Source organism: Poecile atricapillus, chromosome 21 (assembly GCF_030490865.1).
Source record: "Poecile atricapillus isolate bPoeAtr1 chromosome 21, bPoeAtr1.hap1, whole genome shotgun sequence".
In the NCBI taxonomy this organism is placed as follows: domain Eukaryota; kingdom Metazoa; phylum Chordata; class Aves; order Passeriformes; family Paridae; genus Poecile; species Poecile atricapillus.
This window is the reverse complement of record NC_081269.1, coordinates 832,906-860,788: the sequence shown is the minus strand read 5'-3', so window position 1 is coordinate 860,788 and position 27,883 is coordinate 832,906. Positions and strand designations below refer to the sequence as shown.

The 27,883-nt window shown below is 42.9% G+C and overlaps 2 protein-coding genes across 2 annotated transcripts; one reads left to right on the top strand and one right to left on the bottom strand.

The window, feature by feature from the left end:
* Positions 1-342: 342 nt before the first annotated feature.
* On the top strand, positions 343-8,829 carry LOC131586907 (uncharacterized). Its single transcript, XM_058854237.1, has 2 exons — positions 343-440; positions 5,995-8,829. The coding sequence occupies exon 2, from the start codon at positions 7,137-7,139 to the stop codon at positions 8,133-8,135; it is 999 nt and encodes a 332-aa protein (XP_058710220.1). The 5' UTR covers positions 343-440; positions 5,995-7,136; the 3' UTR covers positions 8,136-8,829.
* Positions 1,664-27,783, bottom strand: SMTNL2 (smoothelin like 2). The gene is made up of 9 exons (XM_058854236.1): positions 27,078-27,783; positions 20,721-20,811; positions 19,762-20,004; positions 18,990-19,043; positions 17,378-17,453; positions 15,240-15,407; positions 14,562-14,679; positions 13,112-13,263; positions 1,664-4,439 (listed from the first exon to the last, which is right to left on the bottom strand). The coding sequence occupies exons 1-9, from the start codon at positions 27,480-27,482 to the stop codon at positions 4,313-4,315; spliced, it is 1,434 nt and encodes a 477-aa protein (XP_058710219.1). The 5' UTR covers positions 27,483-27,783; the 3' UTR covers positions 1,664-4,312.
* Positions 27,784-27,883: the final 100 nt, after the last annotated feature.

The following is a 27,883-nucleotide window of genomic DNA, read 5'->3' as shown; positions in this document are numbered from 1 at the left end:
CCCCGCCCCTCCCCCGCCCCTCCCCGCCCCTCCTCCGCCCCTCCCTGCACCTCCCCCGCCCCTCCTCCGCCCCTCCCTGCACCTCCCCGGCCCCACCTCCGCCCCTCCCTGCACCTCCCCCGCCCCTCCTCCGCCCCTCCCCGCACCTCCCCGGCCCCCCCTCCGCCCCTCCCTGCACCTCCCCCGCCCCTCCTCCGCCCCTCCCTGCACCTCCCCCGCCCCTCCTCCGCCCCTCCCTGCACCTCCCCCGCCCCTCCTCCGCCCCTCCCTGCACCTCCCCCGCCCCTCCCCCGCCCCTCCCCCTCTAACGAGGGCCGCGGGCGGCCCGGCCGAAGCGGAGAGCGGCGGAGGAATGCGAATATCGGCTTCGCCTTTTCACAGCACCTGTAAGCGCCCAGGTACGGGTGGAAGAAAAAGTCCTCTTCTGCACAGCAGCAGAAGTAAGCTAACACCAGCTCGCTTACCGCATTCCATCGTAATGCCTTTAAAAAGGGTTTTACAAAGAAGCGGTTCCTAAACTTGTGCATTTTGTCTGGATGTAGAAAATGGGTCCACTGTTTGTGAAATGGCCACGTTCTTAGTCTGGAAAAATCTCACGTTTTCTGTGGAGGAGTCTAACCAACCAGAAATAACGAGACGATCTAAATTAAGTATGTTGCCATGTTCCTTATTGGGTTAATGAAAAATACCATAGATAGTCTTATTCATCAGAGAATCAATCAGCAAAGCTGCTGCCACTGTATTGAAATAGGAGTATTCTCTAGGTCGAGCTCATACAGCAGCATCATCAACTGCTTTCTTTCAATGTTGCTGAAATTGCAAAGCAGACTAACATAATAGGTCTGAACTCTGGTGTTCCACTAGTGTCCAAAATAATCTTTGAAGAAAGGCTGATACGGCTGGGGCTGTTCAGCCTGCAGAAGGCTGAGGGGAGAGCCTCCTGCAGCCTTTCAGTACTTAAAGGAGGCTTCTAAGAAAGATGGGGACAAACTTTTCTTTAGGGCCTGTAGCAACAGAACAAGGGTTAAAGATTAAAACTAAAAAGGTTGATTTAGACCAGATATAAGGAAGAAATTTTTTACAATGAGGGTGGCAAAATACTGGCACAGGTGGCCCAGAGATGTGCCCATCCCTGGAAAAAAATCAGGTCAGTTTTGGGCTTGGCTCTGAGCAATCTGATAGAGCTGAAATCAGAATCATTTAATGATTTGGGTTGGATATCCCTGCTTATAGCACGGGGGAATTGGACTAGGTCTCCACCACAGTGATCAGTCCCTTCCAGCTCAAACTATTGGCTCAGTATGTTTGAGCATGGTGCTATAACTGCACCAAGGTTGTGAGTTTGATCCCCATATGGGCCATCAACTTAGGAGTTAGACTTGATGATCCTTGTGGGTCCCTTCCAGTTCAGAATATTCTGTGGTTCTATGTTAACTCCTCTGAGGCTTTATGTAGACAGAGATATCTATTAGCATAACTAAAAATGGCTTTCAAATGCATCTTACACAAAGCAATCCCATCTTTTATTTTGGACACTTTAAAACTACCTCTGTAAGCCAGGCCAGGTTTAAATTAATGATACAGTGATGAACGTTTGGGATAGTTTTATATGTAATTACATATATTTAAAATACATATAAAAGAGTTTGCATGGGTTTGAGCATATGTTTAGATTAAACACTTTATTGAAAACATCACACAAAGGGAGAAGTGATGAAAGACATTCATCCATGTATTACACTTCAAAAGAGAACAATTTTCCCGCTGTGGGAAGCATAGTCTTAAAAAGTAGATGATGTCTCTGCTGACATTATCTTGAAAATATTGCACAGAACAAACTGATTTAGACTTTAAAAGTAGGATCAAGTTGTCAATAAGCAACCATCGATATACTTTTAGACATAATACAGAAACATTAGAAAAGTTAAGAAACAGTCCATTTGTGTAAAATATATACTATACCAACTTACTAGATTGTTCGTTTATCATTCATGCTAAACACACTGTCATATATACACACATGCTCTGCATTTTTTTTTTTAAATAAAAATACTGAAAAATCAGTTGGGGGCATACATTATATACTCTAATTTTAATTTAATCATACAATCAAATAGTTGAAGTTATTCATATAGAGCAGACCTCTTAATACACAAAGCTGTCAGTTTTTCTAAAAGTATGTCATAGCACTAACCCTTACACACAAACCATCAATAGATCAACTCAGCTTATAGTCTTTCACTTCCCTGCAAACAGGTGGCAGGTATCTTTACCATCACCTCTCTGAAACAGGAAGACTTTAGAAAACCTGTACAGATACCTTGTGAATAGCTGCAAAAACAAGCTAGATTATGCCCCGGTGAATTGGCAATAATTTTACAGTCTAAAACTTCCTTTATATAATTATATGCTATTAAATCTGAATTGGCCAAGCCCTTACCTGTCTCTTCAGCACTCACATCACACAGTAAAATCATCTGTGACCTTGGACTGTGAAAGAATGTAATGTATTAAGCCAGTATTGACCCTCTTGTGGTAGTTATGATGCAACTTGGCTCTGCTACTTAATAAAAAGTATTCTACTGTAAGAATGTAAATAGGTGTATTGTGTGTGCCAGTTTTGGACACATTTCTCATCATGCTTAATCCAAACTCCTCCAAAACGTAAGTACAATGTGTTTATCCTTACAATGCATTTGGTAGAGCTAGAGGTGCACGCTTACTCCTCAGATTTATCGTCATTCAAAACAAAGTTAAAAACTGAAGTCAATGGCACTTATATGCTAACAAAGCAGTTGCTTCTTCATTCATGGTTTCTCAAGTGAACTTGACTAGAAACGGAGACAACTAAATTCATATTTCAAATGCAATTGAACTTATGTATTTTTAAACTGTAATTCAGGACACACAGAATTATGACTAGAACAAAAATCTTTTAAGTAAAAGCTCTGTGTTGTTTCCACTGATTTTATTTGGTTATCTGTCACATCATTCTCAAAAGATGCAATAAATCTGAAGAATGCTTGACGTGTTTTATTATAAATGGTCATCAATACAGAACCAAGTTAATATTTTTAAATATCTACAAAAAGCACAAGGACAGGTTAAAAAACATTCTCTAGCATGAGCAGAGGACTTGTGGCTTTCAGTTTTTACTTTCTATGAGCCTGTTCTTAGGGAAGAAATCATTTTACAAGGCTTTTTTTAGTCCAGAATATCTGGAATAATCTAACTGTACTGTGGTTTTAATGCTAATTTAACTGAAAACTGAAACTAGTGAAAGGCTTTTGAAGCTATTTCAAAACTCCCACATTTTTCATATATATTTTTTGTGTATTGTTCATCTACCTCAGAATCAGCATCTATGCTGAACAAGCTGTAAAGAGTTCAGTCCTGTCTACACTGAAGAGCTGCTCTCCCCCTAAGTCCACGTAAAAGCATGTTACAGGCTTGTTTCTATTACAAGTGTTTAAAGGATTTTGTACCTTGCTAGCTCCTACCTTCCCTACAATCCTAAACTATGCAAGCACACAATCTCAGAAAAAGAACAGTCCCAGCTGTTGCTATTCTTATCAAGAAATTAATCCAGGACTGCCAGTAGAGGCTTTAGCAAGCCTTTCAGCAAATACCATGAGATTTGACCATTACAGACAAATGCCATTTTGTAAAAGTAATCTGTCACTATACTCGTCAGACAAAAAGTTATGCTCTCTTTATACTTTAAAAGAACAAAACAATGCCTGTGTGATTTCTGTGTGTGTATGCTGGAGTGGAGGAGTAGGGTTGGAGGAGAGGCATTATTGCCCTAGTGGTTGAGTACTCTAGGTTGCTAAACAGAATTTTCCTTGTCCATCTGCTATTTCTTTTTAACTCTGCTCACCAGAGAAGTGAAACTTAAGGTGATATCTTCTGGAGTTTTACCTGCATTTGAAGATGGAACACCTTCATAGCAGAATCACTGCATAAAATTTTCCCCAGCCTTACAGAGACAGGAGAAGCATATTTTCTTCCTGTGATCTTTAAATATAAAAATCCTAAAAATGCAATATACTACTAGCACCAAAATGATAATATTTGTCTTTGCCAATGTCTTTTTGTCTTTTTCAAACCTCTTTCTGTATTACCGACATGGTGATGTGACCAACACTTCAGGGCATTGCTCAGCAATACTTTAGTCAGCCAGCCACACAGCTGAATGTAAGCAAAGAGACAGTAAAAAGCAAGAAATAATACTGTGTTCTATTTGCAAAATGTCACTCTTCCCATTAGCATGCTGTACTTGACCCTTCTGGCTGGAGAGGTGTCAATGGTTTTATTCAAAACATCGTAGATGACTGTACAGAGACTGGACATAGGTGAAGACGCACATGGGATCTGGCTTGTGACCCATCACCATCATGTCTTCCACTTCTATCAGACGGTCGCAGTGAGCCATTTTCCTGTATTAACAATAAAACAGATACAGCAAATCAAGAATTATGTAACTGCTTCCAAGATACTTTCGATGCTCTGATTTGCGCATCACTGGAACATTTAAGAAATCCTGAGGTTTATCGGCAGCATTTTGTTTCACAATGAATTGAGCAGGGTCAGGCTGGACATTGTTATTTTTATGACCATGGAATATTCCTGTTCTTTCTCTCTCTTGCTTTATACTGAGATCTGATCTAAAGCTCTGGAGGGGCGGGTCTTTTTTCACTATCATTCATTTTCCTTGTATCTGTAGCATGTAGCCCAATCTCACACTACTCTGCCCATGTCTCAGTTTTTTATTAATATAGAGGGAGCTCCAAAATAATGGAAAAACTCAGGAAGAGATGAGACATGCTGATGAAGGCCCATGTGGCTGTGAATTGTTTCTCCTCCACTACCCCCCCAATATCTTCAAGATGTGAGTGATCTGGACCAGCAGAAAGGAACAGATCTGCAGAGGCTTAAGATGAAAAATCACAAGGGCAGGAATCAATTTTATCAGTACAGCTAGTTCTGGGGTGAACAGCAATAACTAAGAAAATAGGCTTTACTGGCACTTGAATAAATCAGTTTAAAGGCAATCACAGCTATGAATAGTTATTTCTGTAGATAGCTCTTACCTAGTGTTTCTTAGTGTTGTGTTTGTGGTGTCTTTTGTTCTCCCCTAAACTTACTGTTCACATAAACAGAGGTAGAACACTGTAGCTTTCCTGTGAGAGTTGTAGATAGTTTTCTAGCGATCAATCATCTAAAAGTATCATAGAATCTCCTTCAACTCACTGACAAGCAACAAAATTTTTTTATATATACATAAATGCGTACTTACAAAAACACTTTTAAATCCCAAATTAATTTCTTTGCTAGAGGCTGTAGTAAGGAGAAGCAACATTATGGGAAGAAAATGGAAAGGTTTTTTCTGAATGGTGAATGGCAAATCCAATTCTTTGAGTTATCACATTAGCCATGTATTCTTACTGCCTGTTACCATTTGGAAAAAGTGTACCCAACCAAGCTGCATACCACATGGACAGATCTTCCCATAAGAATCTTGTTGATACCAGCTCAAAAAGGTTACTATTTCTGACTGGCAAGTTCCCATTCATAATGACTTTAACAAACGAGTTAGCATTTAATTGCCTTCTATACAGGCATAAAAAAGAATCTGGATTGTGTGACTGGGGGTACTAGCTCTGCCTGTTTTCAGAAATGCAGTTACCTGCTTGAGATACTGAGAAGCTCTCAGCCTTGATCTCTACTTACACTTAATTCAATCATCGTTCTTTTTCAAGCAAAGTAACATACAGTCAGAGGTGACGTCTCCCAGGTGTTCTATGCTTTCTCTCTGCAGAGCTTTACTATCTTTTTTGGCATGATACATGCAAGCTAGTAATACTCATGCCTTAAGTTTTAGCTTTCATATTATCCAGATTCTGTACTGCATTAGTATATAACTCTGAACTTCATATAAAGTATTATCAAGTTCTCCTCACAGTTCAGTCAGACAAAACAATTTTTTTCCAGCCCAAAAACCAAGGACACCATTGCAGCTTCAGGCCCAAAAAGTGTAAACAACAGAAAGTTGAGGAGAGCAGTCTGGGAGGATGGGACTTCATAACCTGAAGCTATAATTGGACAATTAACCCCAACATGTAAATGGACCGAAATTTACAAAAGTCTGAAAATGTGTGATCCATCATCCATCTTGGGTGTAGCCTCAGCCAGGCTCTTGTACTGCCCAAGGTGTATTCTTTGAAGGCCTTTTTAATAAATACCAACTTCATTCCTGTCCTGGGGTGACTTTATGATACTGGTATCCCCAATCGTCTGGTTTATGTTATATATTAAGTTCTGCACCTTTAAGGCTGGCTTTGAGAGCAAGAGAGGGGGAAGAAGAAGCGCGCAGTTTGTGTTAAAGAAAAACATCACTCCCACACATCTCGCTCCTGGACTGTGGTGTCTGCAGCACGGACAGACAGCGGGACAGAGCTTCTCTCTGGCTTTTAGTTAGTTTTAGCTAGCTGAAGCAGAAGAGTTCCCTGGACCTTTGGTTTTTTTCCATTTTTCTTGGATCTGTGCAAGCCTGCTCTGGACTGAACACCCAGCCAAACCCCGGGAGCTCACGCCTGTGGCCCACCAGGGCCTGGGCCTCGGCACTTTCCAGCGCCGGAGGGACTGATAAGAACCTGAGCGAGCTGAGCTACATCACATGAAAAGGACTTTTCTTCCTAGACTTGCCATCCCATCGAACAGCAAGAGGTTTTATTATTTAATATTATTCAATTTTCTGTTAAATAAACAGCTTCTTCCACTTCTCTCCATGGAATTTTTTTTTTTTCCTTTTCCCGGACCAGTTGGTGGGGAGGGGCATTTCCCTGGGGAAATCCCCATTTGGAGCTTTCCTCCCTAATTTGCCCTAAACTAGGACAAATACAGTTTTTGGCGCCCAACGTGAGGCAAGAGAAAGTGGAAAAACCTGTACTGATTGTTGGTTGTATTTTTAGTTGTATTTATTCTGTATTGAGATAAAGCAGTCAGTAGCCATGTTGTTTAGATACATTGTATCTCTCAGGGTAGAGGCCTTCATGTAGATCTGGTCCCTAGAATTTTTTGAGGTTTTAATACCTGTCTTTGCCCTCTTTCACAGTAGAGAGGCACGGATTAGAATGGTTATTGTGCTGGGCTTGGTGATAATGATTCATAGGAAGTTCATAGAACGACTGAAGTTTCTGTCAGGTATGTTTGGCTTATGGTTTCTTCGCCCGACCCTGCCTCCCAGTCCCAATAGCACATTTTGGGAGTTTATTAGTAATTGTACCCAGTTTGTTAGAGGAAGACCAGAGGATGAGGCTTTTCAGCCTTTTCTTTCCTTCTTCTCCTTTGAATCTGTTATGTCCCTCTTTGAGAATATCCAGTTTCCCCTGAATGTTAAGGATACCACTTTCCTAGTAGTTCAGCTGTTAAGCTTCCTCTATACGGTCTGCAGCTTCTCTAGAGTGAGGGCTGAGATATCCAGAGGAGCCAACGAGACCCCTGTCCCAGAAGTAGACTCAGGTGTGAGAAATCCTGAGTGGTGTAGAGAATGGGAGAGAATTGGCCAAACTCTGAAGGAATTTTCTGATCCCCCAGCCTGGGAATTTTCACTTGAACAAATTCAGAACCCAGATGAAGTAAGGAAATATCTGGAAGAGAATTGCTGTGATGATTCTAAGAAGAAAAATATCATTGCAATAAGCTGGGCCCTAGCGTATGCTTATCACACGGTGCTAGATACTATAGGGCAGGCAGATAAATCAGCAGCTACCCCAGTCACTCAGGCTGCAGCCAAGCTAGCAGCCAAACCAGACAGTGAGCCTAAGCCAGCAGCCAAACCAGACAGTGAGCCTAAGCCAGTGGCCAAACCAAACAGTGAGCCTAAGCCAGCAGCCAAACCAGACAGTGAGCCTAAGCCAGTGGCCAAACCAGACAGTAAGCCTAAGCCAGTGTCTGTTGCTCCTACCACGAGAGGTATGAAATTCAAAACCAAAACCGATCGGCCAGTAGATGATGATAATGGCGATGCGGGGGAAGGACCCTCAAGACCAGCAACTGATCAAAAATCAGAAGGCACTGGTGAACCTTTCTCCCTGAAAGACCTTCGTGGCCTGAGAAAAGATTACACTTGACGACCTGATGAATCTATAATTAGTTAGTCCGTCTGTGGGATGCTGCAGGTGAAGCTACAGTTCTGGATGGCACTGAAGCGAGGCATCTGGGGTCCCTGTCACACGATCCGGTTATCAATCAAGGAATGATGAAGGGGGCTGACCCTTACAGTCTCTGGGAACGGGTCCTAAGAAGTGTGGCACAAAGATATCTGTGTGCAGATGATCTCTATATACAGCAAACTCGTTGGAAAACCATAGAACAGAGGATTCAGCGCTTGAGAGAAATGGCAATAGTAGAGATTGTCTTTGTGGGTGACTTAGGTACTAGAAATCCAGACTTGGTGCCATGTACATCTGTGATGTGGCGAAAACTTGTTCGACTTGGGCCACAAGAATACGCTTCTGCTTTAGCAACAATGAAGCAAGATGACCGGGAGGAGACTGCTGGATATGGTGAAGAAACTTCGAGCATATGCAGATACCATGCATGGCCCCATACAGGCAACAATTGCAGCTGTGGAAACACGTATGCAAAACTTCCAAGACAAAATAGAGGAGAATCTCAAGAAACTCAGGGAGGACCTTCTTCCAGTCTCGGCAGTACAGACCAGGAGCCCTGGTACTCAACGCAGAAGTTCCCCAGATAGAGAGAAAAAGCTACGAGCTGAGCTGTAGTTTTTCCTACATAACTGTGGAGAAAACATGAAAAGATGGGATGGAAAATCTACTGGTGCTCTGGCACAACGGGTGCGTGAATTAGAAGACAGCAAGACTCAAGGGGGATACTCCACCAAAAAGAAAGCCACTCCAGTAGCCTGTAGTCAAACTGACAAGTATGATGATGACATGTCTGATTCCCTTGAAGGAACCTCCAAGACATATACCCAAGGAAAGAAGGATAACCAGGCTTAGAGGGGCCCTGCCTCTAGCCAGGTAGAGGCTAGGGAAAACCATGTCTTTTGGACTGTGTGGATTCGTTGGCCTGGCACATCAGAACCACGAAAATATGAGGCCTTGGTTGACACTGGTGCACAGTGCACCCTAATCCCATCAAAATATGTAGGGGCAGAATCTGTTTCTATTGCTGGTGTGACAGGGGAATCACAGGACTTTACTTTAGTAGAAGCTGATGTGAGCCTGACTGGAAATGAGTGGAAGAAACACTCCATTGTGACTGGCCCAGAGGCCCCATGCATTTTGGGCATAGACTACCTCCGAAGTGGGTATTTTAAGGACCCAAAGGGGCTGAGGTAGGCATTTGGGATAGCAGCTGTAGAGACAGAGGGCATCAAGCAATTAAATACCTTGCCTGGACTGTCAGAAAACCCATCTGCAGTAAGACTCCTAAAAGTAGAAGAACAGCGAGTGCCAATTGCCACCTCGACAGTGCACTGCCGACAATATAGAACAACTCGAGATGCTGTGATCCCCATCCACAAGATGATCCGAGAACTGGAGAGCCAAGGGGTGGTCAGCAAAACCCACTCACCCTTCAACAGCCCCATCTGGCTTGTGCACAAGTCTGACAGAGAATGGAGATTGACTGTGGACTATCGTGCATTGAATGAAGTGACTCCACCGCTGAGCGCTGCCGTGCCGGACATGCTGGAGCTCCAGTACGAGCTGGAGTCCAAAGCAGCGAAGTGGTACACCACTATTGACATTGCCAATGCATTTTTCTCCATTCCCCTGGCAGCAGAATGCAGGCCTCAGTTTGCCTTCACGTGGAGGGGAGTGCAGTACACCTGGAACCGACTGCCCCAGGGGTGGAAGCACAGCCCCACCATCTGCCATGGACTGATCCAGGCTGCACTGGAAAAGGGTGAGGCTCCAGAACATCTGCAGTACATTGATGACATCATTGTTTGGGGAAAGACGGCTGAAGAGGTCTTTGAGAAAGGAGAGAAAATCATCCAGGTTCTCCTGAAAGCCGGTTTTGCCATCAAGAAGAACAAAGTTAAGGGACCAGCTCGTGAGATTCAGTTCCTGGGGGTAAAGTGGCAAGATGGACGGCGTCAGATCCCTACTGATGTCATCAACAAGATCACAGCAATGTCTCCACCAGCCAACAAGAAGGAAACGCAAGCTTTCCTAGATGCCATAGGTTTTTGGAGGATGCACATTCCTGAGTACAGTCAGATTGTGAGCCCTCTTTACCTGGTCACCCGCATAAAGAACACTTTCCAGTGGGGCCCTGAACAGCAGCAAGCCTTTGCTCAGATCAAACAGGAGATTGCTCATGCAGTAGCCCTTGGCCCAGTCAGGACAGGACCAGATGTGAAGAACGTGCTCTACTCTGCAGCCGGGAGCCATGGTCTGTCCTGGAGCCTTTGGCAGAAAGTGCCTGGGGAGACTCGAGGCCGACCACTGGGATTCTGGAGCTGAAGCTACAGAGGGTCCGAAGCCAGCTACACTCCCACAGAGAAAGAAATCTTAGCTGCCTATGAAGGAGTTCAAGCCGCCTCAGAAGTGATTGGCACAGAAGCACAACTCCTCCTGGCACCCCGACTGCCAGTGCTGGGGTGGATGTTTAAAGGAAAGGTTCCCTCTACCCACCACACCACTGACGCTACATGGAGCAAGTGGATCGCCCTCATCATGCAGCACGCCCGTATTGGAAACCCAAATCGCCCTGGGATTTTGGAGATAATTACAAACTGGCCACAAGGTGAAAACTTTGGTCTCACTGATGAAGAGGAGCAGGAACAAGTGACACGGGCTGAAGAAGCTCCACCGTACAACCAGCTGCCAGCAGAAGAAACACGCTACGCTCTGTTCACTGATGGTTCCTGTCGCGTCGTAGGGATGAACCGGAAGTGGAAAGCAGCCGTATGGAGCTCCACACGACAGGTCGCAGAGGCCACTGAAGGAGAAGGTGGATCAAGCCAACTTGCTGAACTCAAAGCTGTTCAGCTGGCCCTGGACATTTCTGAAAGAGAGAGGTGGCCAAAGCTCTACCTCTACACTGATTCATGGATGGTAGCCAATACTCTGTGGGGATGGCTGGAAAGGTGGAAAAGGGCCAGCTGGCAACGCAGAGGAAAGCCAATCTGGGCTGCTGATGAGTGGAAAGACATCGCCACCAGGGTAGAGAAACTGTCTGTGAGGGTCCGTCATGTAGATGCCCATGTCCCCAAGAGTCGGGCTAATGAAGAGCACCGAAACAATGAGCAGGTGGATCAGGCTGCAAAGATAGAAGTGTCAAAGATAGACTTAGATTGGCAACACAAGGGAGAGTTGTTCCTAGCTCGATGGGCCCATGATGCCTCAGACCATCAGGGTAGAGATGCTACCTATAAGTGGGCACGAGACCGAGGGGTGGATCTAACCATGGACAGTATTTCTCAGGTTATCCATGACTGTGAGACGTGTGCCACGATCAAGCAGGCCAAGCGGTTGAAGCCCCTCTGGTACGGGGGGCGGTAGTCCAGATACAAGTATGGGGAGGCCTGGCAGATTGACTACATCACACTGCCCCAAACCCGCCAAGGCAAGCGCTACGTGCTCATGATGGTAGAAGCCACCACTGGATGGTTGGAAACCTACCCTGTGCCTCATGCCACTGCCCGGAACACCATCCTGGGACTTGAAAAGCAGGTCCTTTGGAGGCATGGCACCCCTGAGAGGATTGAGTCAGACAATGGGACTCATTTAAAGAATAACCTTATAAACACCTGGGCTAGGGAACATGGCATTGAGTGGGTGTATCATATCCCCTACCATGCACCTGCTGCAGGGAAAGTGGAGAGGTACAATGGACTGTTAAAGACTACCTTGAAAGCATTGGGTGGGGGATCTTTCAAAAATTGGGAGCAGCATCTAGTAAAAGCCACCTGGATAGTTAACACCCGAGGTTCCACCAACTGAGCAGGCCCAGCCCAATCCGAGCCCCTGCATAAAGTAGATGGAGACAAAGTCCCAGCGGTACATCTCAGAGGTTTGTTAGGAAAGACAGTTTAGATCAATTCTACTTCAAGTGCAGACAAACCCGTTCGTAGAGTTGTTTTTGCTCAGGGACCGGGTTGCACATGGTAGATAATGCAGAAAGATGGAACAACACAATGTGTACCTCAGAGAGATCTGATAGTTGGGTGAAGATCATGAATTAATTCCCTTGTCTGTATATAATGTATGTGTTGTAGAGTTAAAATATATATATATATTAATTTTGATAATAAGTTGACGATATAGGGATAAGGGGTGGAGTGTCCTGGGGTGACTTTATGATACTGGTATCCCCAATCGTCTGGTTTATGTTATATATTAAGTTCTGCACCTTTAAGGCTGGCTTTGAGAGCAAGAGAGGGGGAAGAAGAAGCCGCAGTTTGTGTTAAAGAAAAACATCACTCCCACACATCTCGCTCCTGGACTGTGGTGTCTGCAGCATGGACAGACAGCGGGACAGAGCTTCTCTCTGGCTTTTAGTTAGTTTTAGCTAGCTGAAGCAGAAGAGTTCCCTGGACCTTTGGTTTTTTTCCTTTTTTCTTGGATCTGTGCAAGCCTGCTCTGGACTGAACACCCAGCCAAACCCCGGGAGCTCACGCCTGTGGCCCACCAGGGCCTGGGCCTCGGCACTTTCCAGCACCGGAGGGACTGATAAGACCTGAGCGAGCCAAGCTACATCACATGAAAAGGACTTTTCTTCCTAGACTTGCCATCCCATCGAACAGCAAGAGGTTTTATTATTTAATATTATTCAATTTTCTGTTAAATAAACAGCTTCTTCCACTTCTCTCCAAGGAATTTTTTTTTCCTTTTCCCGGACCAGTTGGTGGGGAGGGGCATTTCCCTGGGGAAATCCCCATTTGGAGTTTTCCTCCCTAATTTGCCCTAAACTAGGACAATTCCTTTAACACTGTCTGGCCTCTCTTCTAGGTAGCCTCTCAAGGCATCAACACAGAGTCAAAAAGAATAATAATTAAACTCTTCACTGCTGCTCAAGTGCATTAGACTTGAACAGAAACTTGAACTTCACAGAGAGCTAGTGTACTCACTCAGCCGTTGTGAAGGCCAGCTCAAAGTTCTGCTTGCGATTAGCTGGGTCAAGCTTATTATAATCAAAAGCTTCCGGAAAGAAAGAATGCACAAGAGCGCAGAATGCCATCCCATCATTCCAGCTTGAGGAAAAGTTCTGGAGATCAATGTGCTGTCATGAGGAAAAAAGTACACATTAATGCAGCACAGGCGAACAAATAAGAGCAGTTACTTTTCTTCAATGAAGTTTTCTATCCTTCTTTCCCACCAGCAAGAGCACAGGCTTTATTTTTTTCTTCCCATCTTTGTATATCCATTTCATTGTTGACATTCTGGGAAAAACCTGGTACACTCAGCAATAAAAGCTTTTTGCCTGAAATACCCAGATGCAAAGCCAACACATAGTCAAGGTCCCTGATCCAAAGCCTACTGAAAATACTGTAAAGAATCTCATCAACATCAGCGAGCTCTGGACCAGGCCCAATGCAGCAGCTCAGTATCTGTGGAAACTAAGGATACTGCTTACATATAACCATAATCACCCAATGGAGGATTTAAAATTGAAGAACAGTTCATTTTGTGGTTGTGAATAACACTAGATAAAGACTATGTTTGCCTGCTTTGCCCAATTCAATACCTGTTTACACAGATAGGTAGAAATATAGGAAAAGTCATACCTACTGCACAACCTAATTCTTATAACAAATTCTTATTGTTACCTTCAAATGCCACAGTGAAAAGAAACATATTTTTGCTCTTGTCTCATGCTGCTTCCCCATCATATAAAATTCAAGCCCCAGCTTTTCTGCTAAGCAATTAACCGTAATTTTAATTAGTTCTGCTTATTTATAATATAATGTACAGTTTAGCAATAATTATGCACATTATTAACACTGAAAAACATACTACACACACACACACAAAAAATCCCTAGGAAAATAAAAATTCTGTATTTCTTTGACAACCGCAATTTAAGGCCAGGTAAAATGAATAAAATCTCAACTGCTGTATTCTTTTAGCTATACTGAGGCTACCTCATAAAAATTTGCTCACAGTGTGATGCAAACTCAACCATTTACTACAAATTCATTTGTCAAGTATTAAGAGAGTACTTTGGCCTGCATGTAGCAAAATAGTCTCTATGTATTCAGAACTTGTCATGTATAATGTGAATGCAAAAATTACAGCCTGCAACTAAGAAAAACAAAATGTCTGAGTGTGTACTGAAATTTATATACATAATCACAAAAAGGTAGACTTTCAGAAAAACACTAATGCATTGCTTTAATAGACATATAGAATCTCATTCATGCCATCACTAACTGTCTTGAAGTGCTGCCACACAAAAATTGGTGACCTTGAGGAAGTTAACTCATTCTCTAGCATATTTTACATTCACCTTTTGAGCGTGGAATTTGGCAAATTGTCCTGAAAAAAAAGAGACATATGAAAGTGCTATCATATCTTCACCTTGTATCCCATGGTTTTTGAGCGGCACCAGTCTAACAGAATTTGTTTAATGCTGCTAGCGCTGGCAACCCCAAAACTCAGCGACCTCTTCAGCTTAGCTCTGGATTCTCCTTTTCCTCTGGAAAATTAACAGAGACTAGATTAAATTACATTCTAGAAAAACTTAAACCTACTTATCAGGAACATCTATGCAACTTTGCCCAGGTCAGCCCCTGTCCAGGTGATACTTGAGAAACATGTTGCTGAAACCTTGACTTGTTGGTCCTGCAAGAAAAACTGATTTTTATTAAACTAAAGCCAGAATTCCAAGCCCTCTTTTATTTAAATCATATTACCATGAGGAAGCATCCATACTTTTGATCCTCAATGAATGGCAACAGAAAGTCGCTATATTTGCAGCCTCCTATAATGATGGAGAAGGCAACTTTCACAGAACTCTTTCCTGTAAAAGGCACCTGCTGCTTCAGCTGAACAACTCCAAAGTCAGAGGAATCTGTAACTGTGAATTTCCAAGGCTTGGCCTGTAAAGTCAGTGAAACTTCAAGTGACCTCATATCGTCCCTTAGTTCCAAATCCTACGCAGAGAGAGTTCTCCCATCCAACTCTACTCTGCTGGTAATAATTGACAAATTACTTTCTCATTAACAAACCATTCTGGAGACAAGGACTATGACATACTTTCCATCACGTTCGAGTTTCTCGAGAAGTGCTTTCCTGGCCTGTGTTCCTGTAGTCCGTGGGAGCGTCTGAGATCGCACCAATTCTCGCCTCCGTTCAACTTGGTGATGTACAGTAGGAGGAGGGGAGTGAGAGCTGTGGGTCGCATCACAGTAACTGTCAACAGCACTGGAGAAATGTGACATGAAAAGTATGTGGTAAACAAAAGAGTAACTCTCTGCAGTAACAAGAACTAGCATAAAGGTTCAACTGTTGTCTCTAAACCTTCCAAAAGATCCATTTCGAGAGGACCAGCATGAGTCAAAAGCAATTTTAGTACAAGTAAAATTATTATTGACACACAACAGCATTTAAGTATAGAATCCCCTAAGGTACTGTTACAAATAAGACACAGCTGCACAAGCCACATACACTTGGTAGCACTGGGCAGAACAACAATTGAAAACCTTGAAGAAAAAAGAAGACCAAAAAAACGTTTTGGCCACACTGGAGCACTAAATCCCTTCGATTTCCAACTTCAGGGTTCCTGGAGGCTGTGACATTTTTAAAATGAAGCTTGAAGAGTAATTCAGGAAATACTTCTGAACTGTTCGCTTACAATGCACAGAATTCTGAGCTTCTGTCAGTGTTGCTTTACTGACTGCAAGCTGTTAATTTGATTGAAAAATATAGGATTATATTCTAGTTTGTGTTTGTTTGAGCCATATACTACTTCATCAGCATTAATGAAGTAAGCCAAACATTACATTTGGAGATATTCCCTATCACAGAGATGGGGAAAACAGGCAAGGAACAATGACATCAGTGTCACACATTAATTTCTGGTACAGATGGAGGTCAGGTATGACCCCAAGTTCTCTAGGGTGCTCAGCGTATCATGACTCAAATACTGAAGTGCTGATGTTGAAACTACCTTGGAAGAAACGTAATACATAATTTGAGATTGTTTTCAAGGCAGATACAAGCCTAATTTAAGAGATTTAAACTTTCTTCTCTCCCATTTTTTTCTTGATGAGTATTTTGCATGCTAAGGAAGTCTGTATATGCCAGGTGTAATTGTGATACAATGTAATCCTCTACTAAGCAACTGCAACTCTGAGTAAATAAATAACCTGTAGTAGTCCTCAGCAAGGCATTTATCTACAAATTAAACTCTAGGCTAGCCAAACTAAGGATACTTGATGGCAGTCATATGTTGGTTTCCAAAAATAAGCCCAAAGTACTCATTTCAATACATATGAGTATTTTTAAAACTGTTTTCAAAGGACCAAACAGCTTCCTCCTCCTAACAAAAATCCGCCACGATCAGGCACTGGAAGTCTTACTGGTTAAGACTAAAACAATGTGGAAATCCACTGTTAGGTCTGCTTGAAACTGCTCTATAAAATGTTGTCCTTTCTCATCTAAAAGCTCACAGCCTTTAATGGGCTTAAAATATAGCACCAGTGACTCTTGTTCTTTGGTGCACTGGTGGGTCAGCCTGAAGAAGCCTCCCCCAAAAAAGAGCCCAATGTGCTAAGGCTATCCAAAGCTGTAATCGCAGGTGTGATGTTGATGTACAGTCTACTAGATGTCTGGTGAAAAGAAAGATGTGAGGATTAACCAGGATATGGCCCTGATATAGGAATCAGAGGCACAAAAGAGCAAGTCATGCAGGGGGTTTAGGGGAAATGAATGGTCCTCAAACTAGACATTTAGCATGATATATACAGCAGGTTGCTGATTTCCCATTAGTACAATCAATAAATAACCTGGTATGTTTCACCTGAGAACATTCAGGGTATGTATATACACGGCCGTGTTGAATGAAAACTACTACGTACAGTGCATCACTAGGATGGTTTTAGTACAGAAAGTGTGATTATTCCAGTAGCCATTGATTGGTTATTCCTTGAAAGTAGATGTGTGGTTAAGAGGAATATGCCCATTTACATGTTGATGGTCATAGAACATGTATTAAATGAACTACCTATGTTAATGTAAGACATTATGGGGCAAGTAGATTAATTGACAATTATACATCCAATGCTTAAAATACAGCATCTGGGACTCACCTTTTTTCCAAGTCAGCAGAGCACCTGTGCCTTTAGACTATATTGACAACAATGGCCTAACAAAATGTCATGAAAAATGCATACCTTTCACCAGTTTTGGCTCCACTACACAGCCCGTAGTTCACAGCTGAGACAGACTTGGTGACAGAAGTAGCATTCTCTATATAAAAACAGAAAAGACGCATTAGTGCAGAAACTTTCCTCGTGTGCTTTCAAATAGAAACTTTCCTCATGTGCTTTCCCGATGGATAGGTACACATTGATTTTTAGTCACCACACGGTAAAGCTGCAGGCCTCTATGAGCTATCAAGCTGGGGAGGAATTTTCCCCAGCAGTTGAATTTTTCTATAAAACTGTTGCACTGCAGTGAGGATAGTGTAAGCATACCAGAAAACACTCTGAGAGGATGTCTTTGATAAAGCCACACTCAGATCAGATCACTTCAGGCCTTTGTGTAGACCTCAAAGGAGGGCACACTGCCACTGACATTTCTGTTAAAGGAAAAAGTGGTTCTTGCAAAAGTCATTCTAGCAGACAAGCCCTGGGAAGTTTAACGTAACTGAGTGCATAATTTAAATTATCTAATTTCTACTAGGAAGATGTTTTCATTTGTAAAGTAGAACAGACTCAAAGTTGCCAATGTGGCTTAAAACCAACTTTGCGTCTTCCTCTGTCCACCCCTGAGGTTCTACTTTTTGTGCTTTGCCTCTTAGGGCTCAGCTCTGGACTCCAGCAATGCTCTATAGCTGCAGAACAGTGGAGCGTCTTGCCCAGTGTTAATGTACAGTGTTAATGTAATGTAAAGCCAAAACCTGTTCAGCAACTAATTTCTTGAACACTCCTTTTACACAAAGGGCTGGCATCTTAATAGAAATCCAACCTGATCACTGTCTAAGTCACTCTCTGAAAATGCAGAATTCTCCCGTTCTTGTAGAAGTGATTCAGATCAACTACACTTCTCATGTGAAACACACTGGTAGATGCCAGCCTACAGGTGTGACAAATTTGTGACCACTAGCAATTGCCAGATATTTATGCAAATCTCAGATGTTCTCAGATGAGGAGGAGTGTGATCTTTATTCTGGAAGAGCCACATATTTTGCTAAATAAGCCAACACTTGGGACCACTGTGAAATGCCAGTACATTGTGCAGACAGTAAGATCTTGGTGACAGCAATCAGAGGTACTTTTGGAGAGAGCTCAACTCATCTATTTCAACTGAGATCAGAAATCCTTAAAACATCTTGTCCTTTGCCACATTCATATTACAAAGGAGACTCCTATCTTGCTCAATGTCATTTGCTTCAATATACATGGATGGGCACACCACTTTTCAACTGCCATTACCTTGTATACAGTCCCAGTTTTCACTTCATCAGCTGAAATCTTCACTGCTCAAGCTGTCTGCCTGACACACTTCTCTGGCACCTATGATTTCCACTGCAGAGATTGCCTAATAGTACACACGTACATCACTGTGCAAATAACGGTAAGTACACCTCACTTTGAACTGATAGAAAAGCTGATGGAGTAGAACAAGTGTTCATGATTGTATGAGTCTGCATACAGACTTGTTAGCAATATTGGTATTACTGTGCACCCACAGACCATAACTACATGCTCAGACCTGAACCCAAAAAGCATGAAATCTCTCTCAATTTTTGTTGCATAAGGGCATGCAGGTAGGAGCACTCACCTCCAGTGGCAGATGAATCTGTTGTTCTCGTTGTAATTGAATTCCAGTCCTTCACTGCAGCAGCACAAAAAATAAATTAAAAAAAAAGGCAAAGGGAGTGTTTGCTGCATTCTCAGATTTAATAAGATAAAAATTGAATGAATAATCAGAAAATAATCTTTTGCTACCAATTCCATCTGGTCTCCTTCTGTAATTTCTGACCAATATATTTAGTCCAATTCATAAGTATCACAGCCAAGGACGAATAGCTTCAGTGTGATTTTTTTTGTTTGTTTGTTTGTTTTAAACTCAGTTTCAATATAACTAAGATTCTGCAATCATTAATGTGTGTATATGTGTCAGACTGCTGTCAGTAATTCCTTCTTTCCTCCAAATGACTACTGGAACATGTTAGCCAAATATCTAACTTAGCCAAATATCTGCCTAACTTCTCACAGAGCCTCCAGTCTCAAAGCACTAAAAATGTCTACAAATTTCATTAAAAGAGCTGGGCATGCTTAAGAGATGTAGTAACTTATTTAACTCAGTAACTGCTGTAAGATATGCTTCACTAAAAACACAACTACACTGGGGACAAAAATTCTCTGCAGATTACATCCAAAACCTCCAGCTAGGACCCACAGTATTCCAAACTGGAGTGTCCCACAATGGGATATATAGCCATAGAAGCAAGATTTAATATTTACCACTAGGTGACAAGACAATACTCATAGCACCAGTTGAAGAAAGGAAACAGCGTGCAGCTTCAGCAAGTTATTTTTCTCTCTTTTACCTGGCTGGTTGGAAGATTTTACTCCCAATGCATTTGTGCTCTTGCCCTGTCCCGGCAGGCAAAAAGATGTATTAGTTGCTCCTGTTGGACAGATGTTCTCTCCTGAAAACTTCTCAGATGTCCTGGTTACTGCAGTAACTGGAAGATGGGGCATCTGTAAGGTGACTGCAGGGGCATGGGCTTCAGGGGGAGAAGATTCTGACATCTGAAAACAAGTCAGTTCATGGGCAACTTTTGCCTGACCTGAATAAAAAACGGGAGAGAGGAAGTAAATTTGTTTGCAGATTTGTAAGAAAGTTACAAACCAGTGTCCATGCAACAACTTTATTTTGCAAGTCATTGGACTTATTCCCCTGTGAAACATTGTACCATTAATGTAGCAGAAACAACCCTAGTGCAAGTGATCCTTGCAGTCATCGCACTTACGCTACGTCATTGTCAGGAACAATGTCTTCAGATCATTAATATACTAGCATTTGGATTTGGTAAGCTTCTCTTCCTCTGCGCAGCTCTCATTCCCAATCTCCTGCCCTGGTTAAGGAAGCAGCATTTTTGTTCTTTTCATGGTTTTATGAAACACTGTATGACTTTCTCTAAAGTGGAGATGGTAAGTCTGTCCTACACTGAAGGATGATGGAAGCAGACGGGTGACTTGCAAGATGTTTTGGAATGCAAGGCTATAATGGCACTCAGCATAGCAGGCCTTATTGCTTGTGTCTCAAGTTAATGCAGCAGTAATAGCCTCTAATTTACAAAACATCATAGTTCATGCTTAACAGTAAAGACAAAGTTTAAAAGTTAAACTCCTAATTATGAAATAAAGTGTTGGTGCCACAGGACAATATCCATCCTGAAACTATAGCAGATTCTAACCCTTCCAAAATGTGAGACCTGCTCTATGACTGCCAAGATCAGGTATTTTACAAGCAGTGCTACTTCATTTCATGCCTTGTTCCTACCTGATGATGAAGATCGATGCCCATTTTCAATGATGGAAGAACTAAAAACTCTTCTAAACTCAGGTTTCTGGTGGTCTTCCAGGTCTACGCTCTGTCAGAACAGACAGCAGACATGATAACTAAATTTCAAAGAGCAGCAAAACTGAGAAGAATATCCAGAAACACCTGCCAAGAACAGGTCTTCCTTGTGCAAGCGACCACAAAATAAGAAGGGAACAATTACCTAACCCCAGGACCTGAGCCTACAAATGAAGCATTGGCAATGCATAACTTAAACCAACCTTCACATGCTTGTCTTTAAAGGACCCCAAGCACCTACGAGGTATTATCTTTTGTTAGGTAAAGATATCACGATCACTGTGATGGTGATAAACAGAAGACTTCATGTAACAGTGGAGAAATTGATTGAAATTGCACGGAATAATGCTCTGTATTTTTTTTTTTTTCTCTTTGCTGCAGAAAGAAGTTACACTACGAAAACATACTGTACAAGCATTACAAAATAAATCCAATCCTAGGACATTACATATTATATTATAATCTGTAACTTCTGTAAGGATAGCTTTTTTTCTGGGAAAAGCATAAATTCTCCTCATAAAATCTGTCTCTATAATTCCAGAAAAATCACCCAGGATTTTTTTTCATGGGTTTAGTAGGAGGTTGTGGTTTTGGTTTTTTTTGGTTTTTTGTTTGTTTGACTGGGTTTTTTAGCTGGTTGGGCTGGGGTTTTTGGGGCGTAAAGGGGCATGTTAAACCATGAGGAACGATGTGATTTTTGGCTGTGTATCTAAAGGAAGAAGAAACTGCTTCACGGATACATGATTATTGCATTTAAGATTCCAAGAAGCAGCAGCTACAAGTAGTAGAGAGAAATTCTCCAACACACAGTCCACAAAAGGTTTCATTGACTGCATAGTTGTATTCAGATGTTTTGATAGCTGAAAAAAAATCTATTTTGAAACTTTAGTATTTTTCAAGAAAAAGGTACTGTGCATGAATAAACTCAGTTATCAGTAACTGGCAGGATTGAGAAAATTACAACAAATACTAATTATAGAAAACATGCAGAATCAGGGGTTCAGAACTTCTATTGCTGCGTTTAGTGCAATTGAGATCCCAGTCAACAATTTTTGCCCATATCCAGAACTGAAATGTAAACCATAGCTAATGAAGCTCCCTAGAATGTACTCATGATATACAGTTAGAACTGTTTAACCATTCATGTCAGCTATTATGACCTGAATGTAAGGAATACCCGTGTAGGTTGTAAACATCAATCTGCTTTTATAAGCTGGGGAGGTGTGGGTGAGTAAAATTGTCAAATGACATGGTCATTGCAAAGGTCACGTAGCATTCTACACACTGAACTGGCTTTTGAATGCAATGACAAGTGCTGCATTACCTTATTTCATGCAAACCTGACTGCTACAGTTTGGCTAACAGTGCCAAGAAAACTGACACCAGGCTGGAGGGGGGGAAGAAGGCCCACATGCTGACAGAACAGTGGGAGGATTTAGGATCAGATTCTGATGTGCATTTACTAGTGTCAGGCTGAAGTACTTTCAAAATCCACTTTGGAGATGCCAAGCTTGTGACAAACCCATGTGTTTAGCAATACTATTCTGTCAGTGCTGGTTACATAAATTATAAATAGCAAAGGGATAACTACATATATCTGTACTTAATAATAAGTAATCATTTGTACAACTCATGTGACAACAACATAATGAAGAACCGGTGAAACTGAAGAAAAGAAAGTTAACACTAATATTTTGGATGCCTTATCCAAGCTTGCTTGTAGAACTGATCTCTGTGTAGCTCAGAGGTCTCCACATAATGGAGGATGATAATACTTTCCATAGTTGTAGGGCTGCTGGAATTCCTCTTTTGCTGCAAAGAAATTACACTTTGGAGATCTATAACCAGAAGCTGCAATTATTGCAAGCCAGCAGTGAAAATTCAACACATTCAGAAAAAGTAAGCTCCAGATCACAAGATTAGGAAAAAAACCCCACAACTGATATTTCCTTGCTGTTAAAACCTCTAAGGTGCATGTCTGCTATGTCTTCAAGATTTTGTCTGCAACAAGGTCAAATTCTAGAAGAATGACAGGCACAAATTATATTACTTTCTTTCAAATGAGAAATTTCAGTCATTCAGTGTCTTTCATAAAACCACCAACTACCACAAGGGTCACAATACAAATCCCTAAAATTTCTCTAGAAATGCTGTTTATCTAGGAGAAGTACATCCCCTTCTTCTTACATAGGACAGGTGAAATTGATGCTTCACTTTGATAAACAGTAGTATCACCACTGACTGACACAAAGGCAAGATTCCAAACTGTTCCTTGCATATAGAGAGATCATTGATACATCACATACTGGGAATGATGAAATTTTGAGGAAATGCAAACAAGCCTGCTAGACACCAGCAAGAAGTGCACCACATTTACCCCTTAATCAGACAATACAATTATTCTCTGTCTGTTACTGACCCTGCAACTTGGAGAAAAGCCATCAACACCAGGAACATGCTAGAAACACACTGAAGAAAAGCAATAGGAGTGCTTCTCATAGAACAATTTCTTAAGTAAGCCTGGATATAAATGGACAGGAGGGAATGATTTTCTCTTAGCAGCTTCAGCAGGTGCCTGTGGCTATGTCAAAGTGATTTAAAAGAAACAACAACAAAAATAATCTAGATAAAGCAACCTTGAAATGTCACCATTCCAAAAGGATACTTGCAGGGAGTATAACAGAATAATAAAGAAGTTAAACCAACAGACTTTCTTTATCAAACATAGGAGTTGAGATAGTTTAGAAATAGAGTATGTAATGCTAGGTGATTCATGTGGATTGTGTAATCTCCCTGTCATTATAGAACCATAGAATAGTTTGGGTTGGAAGGGATAGCAAAGATCATCTTGTTTCAACTCCTTGCCATGCACAGGGATTCCACGCATTAGGTCAGGCTGCTTGGGAGCCCATCCAACCTGATCTCAAACACTGACAGGGATGGGGCATCCACAGCTTCCCTGGACAACCTGTGCTTCATCACCCTCTGACCACTTCCTAACATCTAATCTAAAACCAACCTCTTTCAGTTTAAAACCATTGCCCTTTGCCCTCTTGCTATCTGCCTGTACAAAAACAAATCACCCTCCTTTTTGTAAGCCCCACAATGGCTCAGGCTCTCCCTGAGGCCTTCTCTTCTCCAGGCTGAACAACCCCAGCTCTCTCAGCCCTTTGCTGAAAATCTTTGCTGGAAATATGTAGGTCATTATGCACACCCAAGTCATGTCTTACACAGTTACTCACAGGCTGACTAACTGCTGGGTGCCATCACATCACCAGGGAGAGATCCCAATGGGTAATACTTGTTTAGACTTTCAAAGGTGGTCATAGCCAGCTATCTATCTCTCTGCAGCTTTGACCACTGGCAAATAGCCAAATTATCAAATAGCAGGCAGATTCTCTGCAGCTATTTGTCCAAATTATACAGAAACTCTTCTGACAGTTTTAAAACAGAACCCTCTTAAAGTACTTTTAGTCCTCCCTCTTAACAAAGGCATCATGCTCTGTCGCCCTGAAAACTCAGCTTCTGAGCTTGCTGACATGGTTTTCTAAAGACTTTCCCAGGACAGTAACTGTAAACATAGATATGTGTACATTCTTTCTGTTACACGTCTTGTGATGGACATCTCTTATGGCCAGTGCAGTGAGAAAGTGTTATCCTGACCATCCAATCCCTGGCTGTGGTCAGGAGCCTATAAATCCTGGGAGGAAAAATAAACTCTCTCCTCTCTTCACCACACCTCGACCCGTGTCCGTGTGATCTATTCATCTTCAGCGGCAACAATGCTCAATCACAAAAACTAAGGAAATATAATAATTTATAAAGCTCCTGTCAAAATGTAAAATCAGATCAACAAAAAAAAGATCAAAACTCTTCCTTTGTAAATGCTCAGTAGTGCAAGGTACGTCTCCAGGATCCAGAGCTTTGAAACTAATTTTTCAAATATCCCCTATTTTCCACCATTGTGAAAGCAGTTCTCAAGAACTGATTAAGAGAGCTGAGTTGAAGTCTGGCATCAAAACAACAGAAATACCTCCAAATCAGAACGGCTAACAGCCATTTAAAATTTCACCTAAACCAGCATTTAGACTGCTGTATACCAGTCTAAATGGTATACAGAAATAGCATAAATGGTATACAGAAATAGCATAGCAGAAATTTCCCAGATTAGAATTAAAAGGAGATTTGTGTCCTTACTTCTGAACTATGCTTAGAACTCCCTGGATTCATTTTTTTTCCCCAATGAAATTACCAGGACAATAATCTAGCAATATTAGAAAATAATGGTTCAGACACCGAAGGTGCTCAGAATCTTCGGTATCCAATTAATGCTGTATTGATCACACTATAAAAGAACTGAACCAATAAATCTTTTCAGGAGCAAAAGAGCACATCTTGATTTGCTACTATTTCTGGGTCAGTATTATTTGCTTCTCAGATCTCACACTTCTATAAGTATTTACTAAGACTAGAAGTGTCACCAGTTTTATCATAGGTACTCGTGTGTCTGAAAACACACACAGTGCCATTTATGGTATTCTGTTTCAAATGCTTCGGTCATATAACCAGAAATGGCATCAACTGGAGGAATATATGGAATGTAATGAACACAGGAAGTGTTCATTACAGAGTATCTGGGTGACTGGCACAGCAACCAAGGCTTGCTCTTTCGCCATTTGTGTGCAGCCACATAAGAACCTGACCTACAAATTCATGTTTTCACTGCACAAATTTGGTGTGTACAGCTGCAGCTGCATCTCCCATAGTTCTCAGTACTGAAATTCCCTTTCGGTCAGCTCTGCTAACTTGGGAACTTCTCCAGCCTAAATTGTTGGGAGGGCACTGAAGAAAGATCAGCATTTAAGTGATCTTCCCTGAACCCTCAAAGCAAAGTAGGAAGATTCCCATCCAAACAAAAGCTCATACTGTGCTTTAATGTGGACTGATACCTAAAGCTGGATATTGACATAATATTGATGCAAGACTCTTCACAGACTGAAGTACACACCACAACGTAGACAGTGGTGATGGAGTGAGTGAAATGAAGTGAGGGACCACAATCTCTTGTGCCTTTCATATCACTCATCTTACTTCTACTCCTCACAATACAAGCAAGTGTGGATAGCTCTGCAGAAAAGAACCAGTCTGGAAGTTGTATGGATGCTGCTTACCTTTCTCAAGTGGGGGAAAAGGCAGCAGTTGCTACAATGTATCAAACAGCAGATCTACCTTTTCATTTGCCCAGAGGTAGGAAGCCCAATGCCCCCATTCACAGGTCAGTAGGAATGAAGAGGGCTGGAATGCAATACAGACTCTGCTCATTCTCACCACTTCTAGCAAATTTAATATCCAAACTTTTCTTTTTTAACCTCAAGCCTGGATACACCACAGACCAGTTTTTTGAGCTTCAGCAGTTTTAAAACTCCCTTAAGACTTGCTTAACCAAGAGGATGTGAAACAGGCTGTCATCTGTGAAAGCCAAGTCTCTGGTACCCCAGTTTTATGTGACTGAATCACAGTGTACTGTCTGGTTGTGCTCTCCTCACATCAAGGATTGCGCAGGAGCTCTCAACTCTTCTTGCAGAGACAGACACAGAAAAAGGGTTACACAAAACATCTCAGTACCAGATGGGCTTTCCAGTAATTGGGGTTTCTATGCACCAAGATACAATGCTCCATCACACTGCAGAAAGTTTTATCACCATGAGGAATGACTACATTTGTGCAAGTTTAGGTCACAGAGACCACGACAGCTTATGTTGACCTCTCAAGGACAAGCTTCAGCAGTGAGGGAAAGTGGCTGGACAGCAAAACTGTCTCACTCCAGGATGTTATCTTAGGGAAACTTTACTGCCCACTATATGCTAAGCTATTCCCCTTAGTGAGCTTGCCAGCTGGCAAACGGCATTGCTGGCACACAGATCCTCCAAACTCGAGTCCAAGAAAGGATACAAAAATATTCGTGTACATACATACATCAATAGCCAAGACTGCCCTTCTCCTTTTATTTATAACTGCAGGAAAGTAACAGGTTGCTACCACTCTAACCAAGATCCCAGTCTGACCAAACAGAGCCATAATCAGGTAGATTTCCAGGTAGTATAACAGCCAAAACCATTTCCCAGAGCACGTCCCAAAATACCACTGACCCCGCACCTCAAAAGAGGAACCCCGTGTCCCTAAACATTACCCCGTGCCAACGCAGCCTGGCAACACGCGTGAAGCCTCCATTCATACATGCCCTTGGCCCTCCCTCCTGCCGTCTCCCTGGCTGCTTACTTGGCTCCGGCCAGTGACCGCTAGCTTGGCATGACTGGAGAATGTGCCGTCGGCTGAACCTTGCCTTGGCGAGCCGGGCCCAACGACCTGAGGGCTCTCCGCCGCTTCGTTCACCCATTCCTGCGGCAGCCCCGCCGACCGGCCCAGGGCCTCCACCTGCCGAGACAGGCGCTCCAGCTGTACCCGCAGGCGCCGGTTCTCCTGCTGCAGCTCGGAGACAGCGTGTGCCAAGGGGCTGGCGAGTCGCAGCACCTCCTCCACCTGCCGGCCTACTCCCTGCTTGAACAGCTGGATGTCTACATGGATCTCGCGGACGGCGCCCCGCAGCGTGTCCTCGTAGCGTCCCAGGCCATCGCAGACAGTCTGCGCGTCCCGACTATTCAGATCCTCGATCTCGCCGGCCATGGTGTCCGCGGACCGCAGGCTGGGCGGGCAGGGACGCAGGCGGCTCGGGAGCGGCTAGCGGCAGACGTCCGATCGTCTCTCCGCTCTCCGCCGCCCCTCCTTCTCTTTGAGAACTCCCTGTGCCTCCCGGCGGCCGCTAGCCCGGTCCTAAGCCCGGCCCGTTCTCCTGGGGCGCAGGAGTTCGGCGGGGCGTGCGCCGGACCCGGGGCAGCCGCCGCGCAGAAGCGGCGCGGGTGGTGCGGCTGCCCTGTCTGCCCCGCTTAGCGTACACTCCTTCAGAGGGGGAGATGGAATTTCGGGAAGGCAATGGTGGAACAAGCAGGGAGAAGGGGCGGAGCCACGGGATCATTCGCAGCTGCCCAGGGACTTTTAGGGCCCGAGAGGGCCGGGCGCGATGGGCT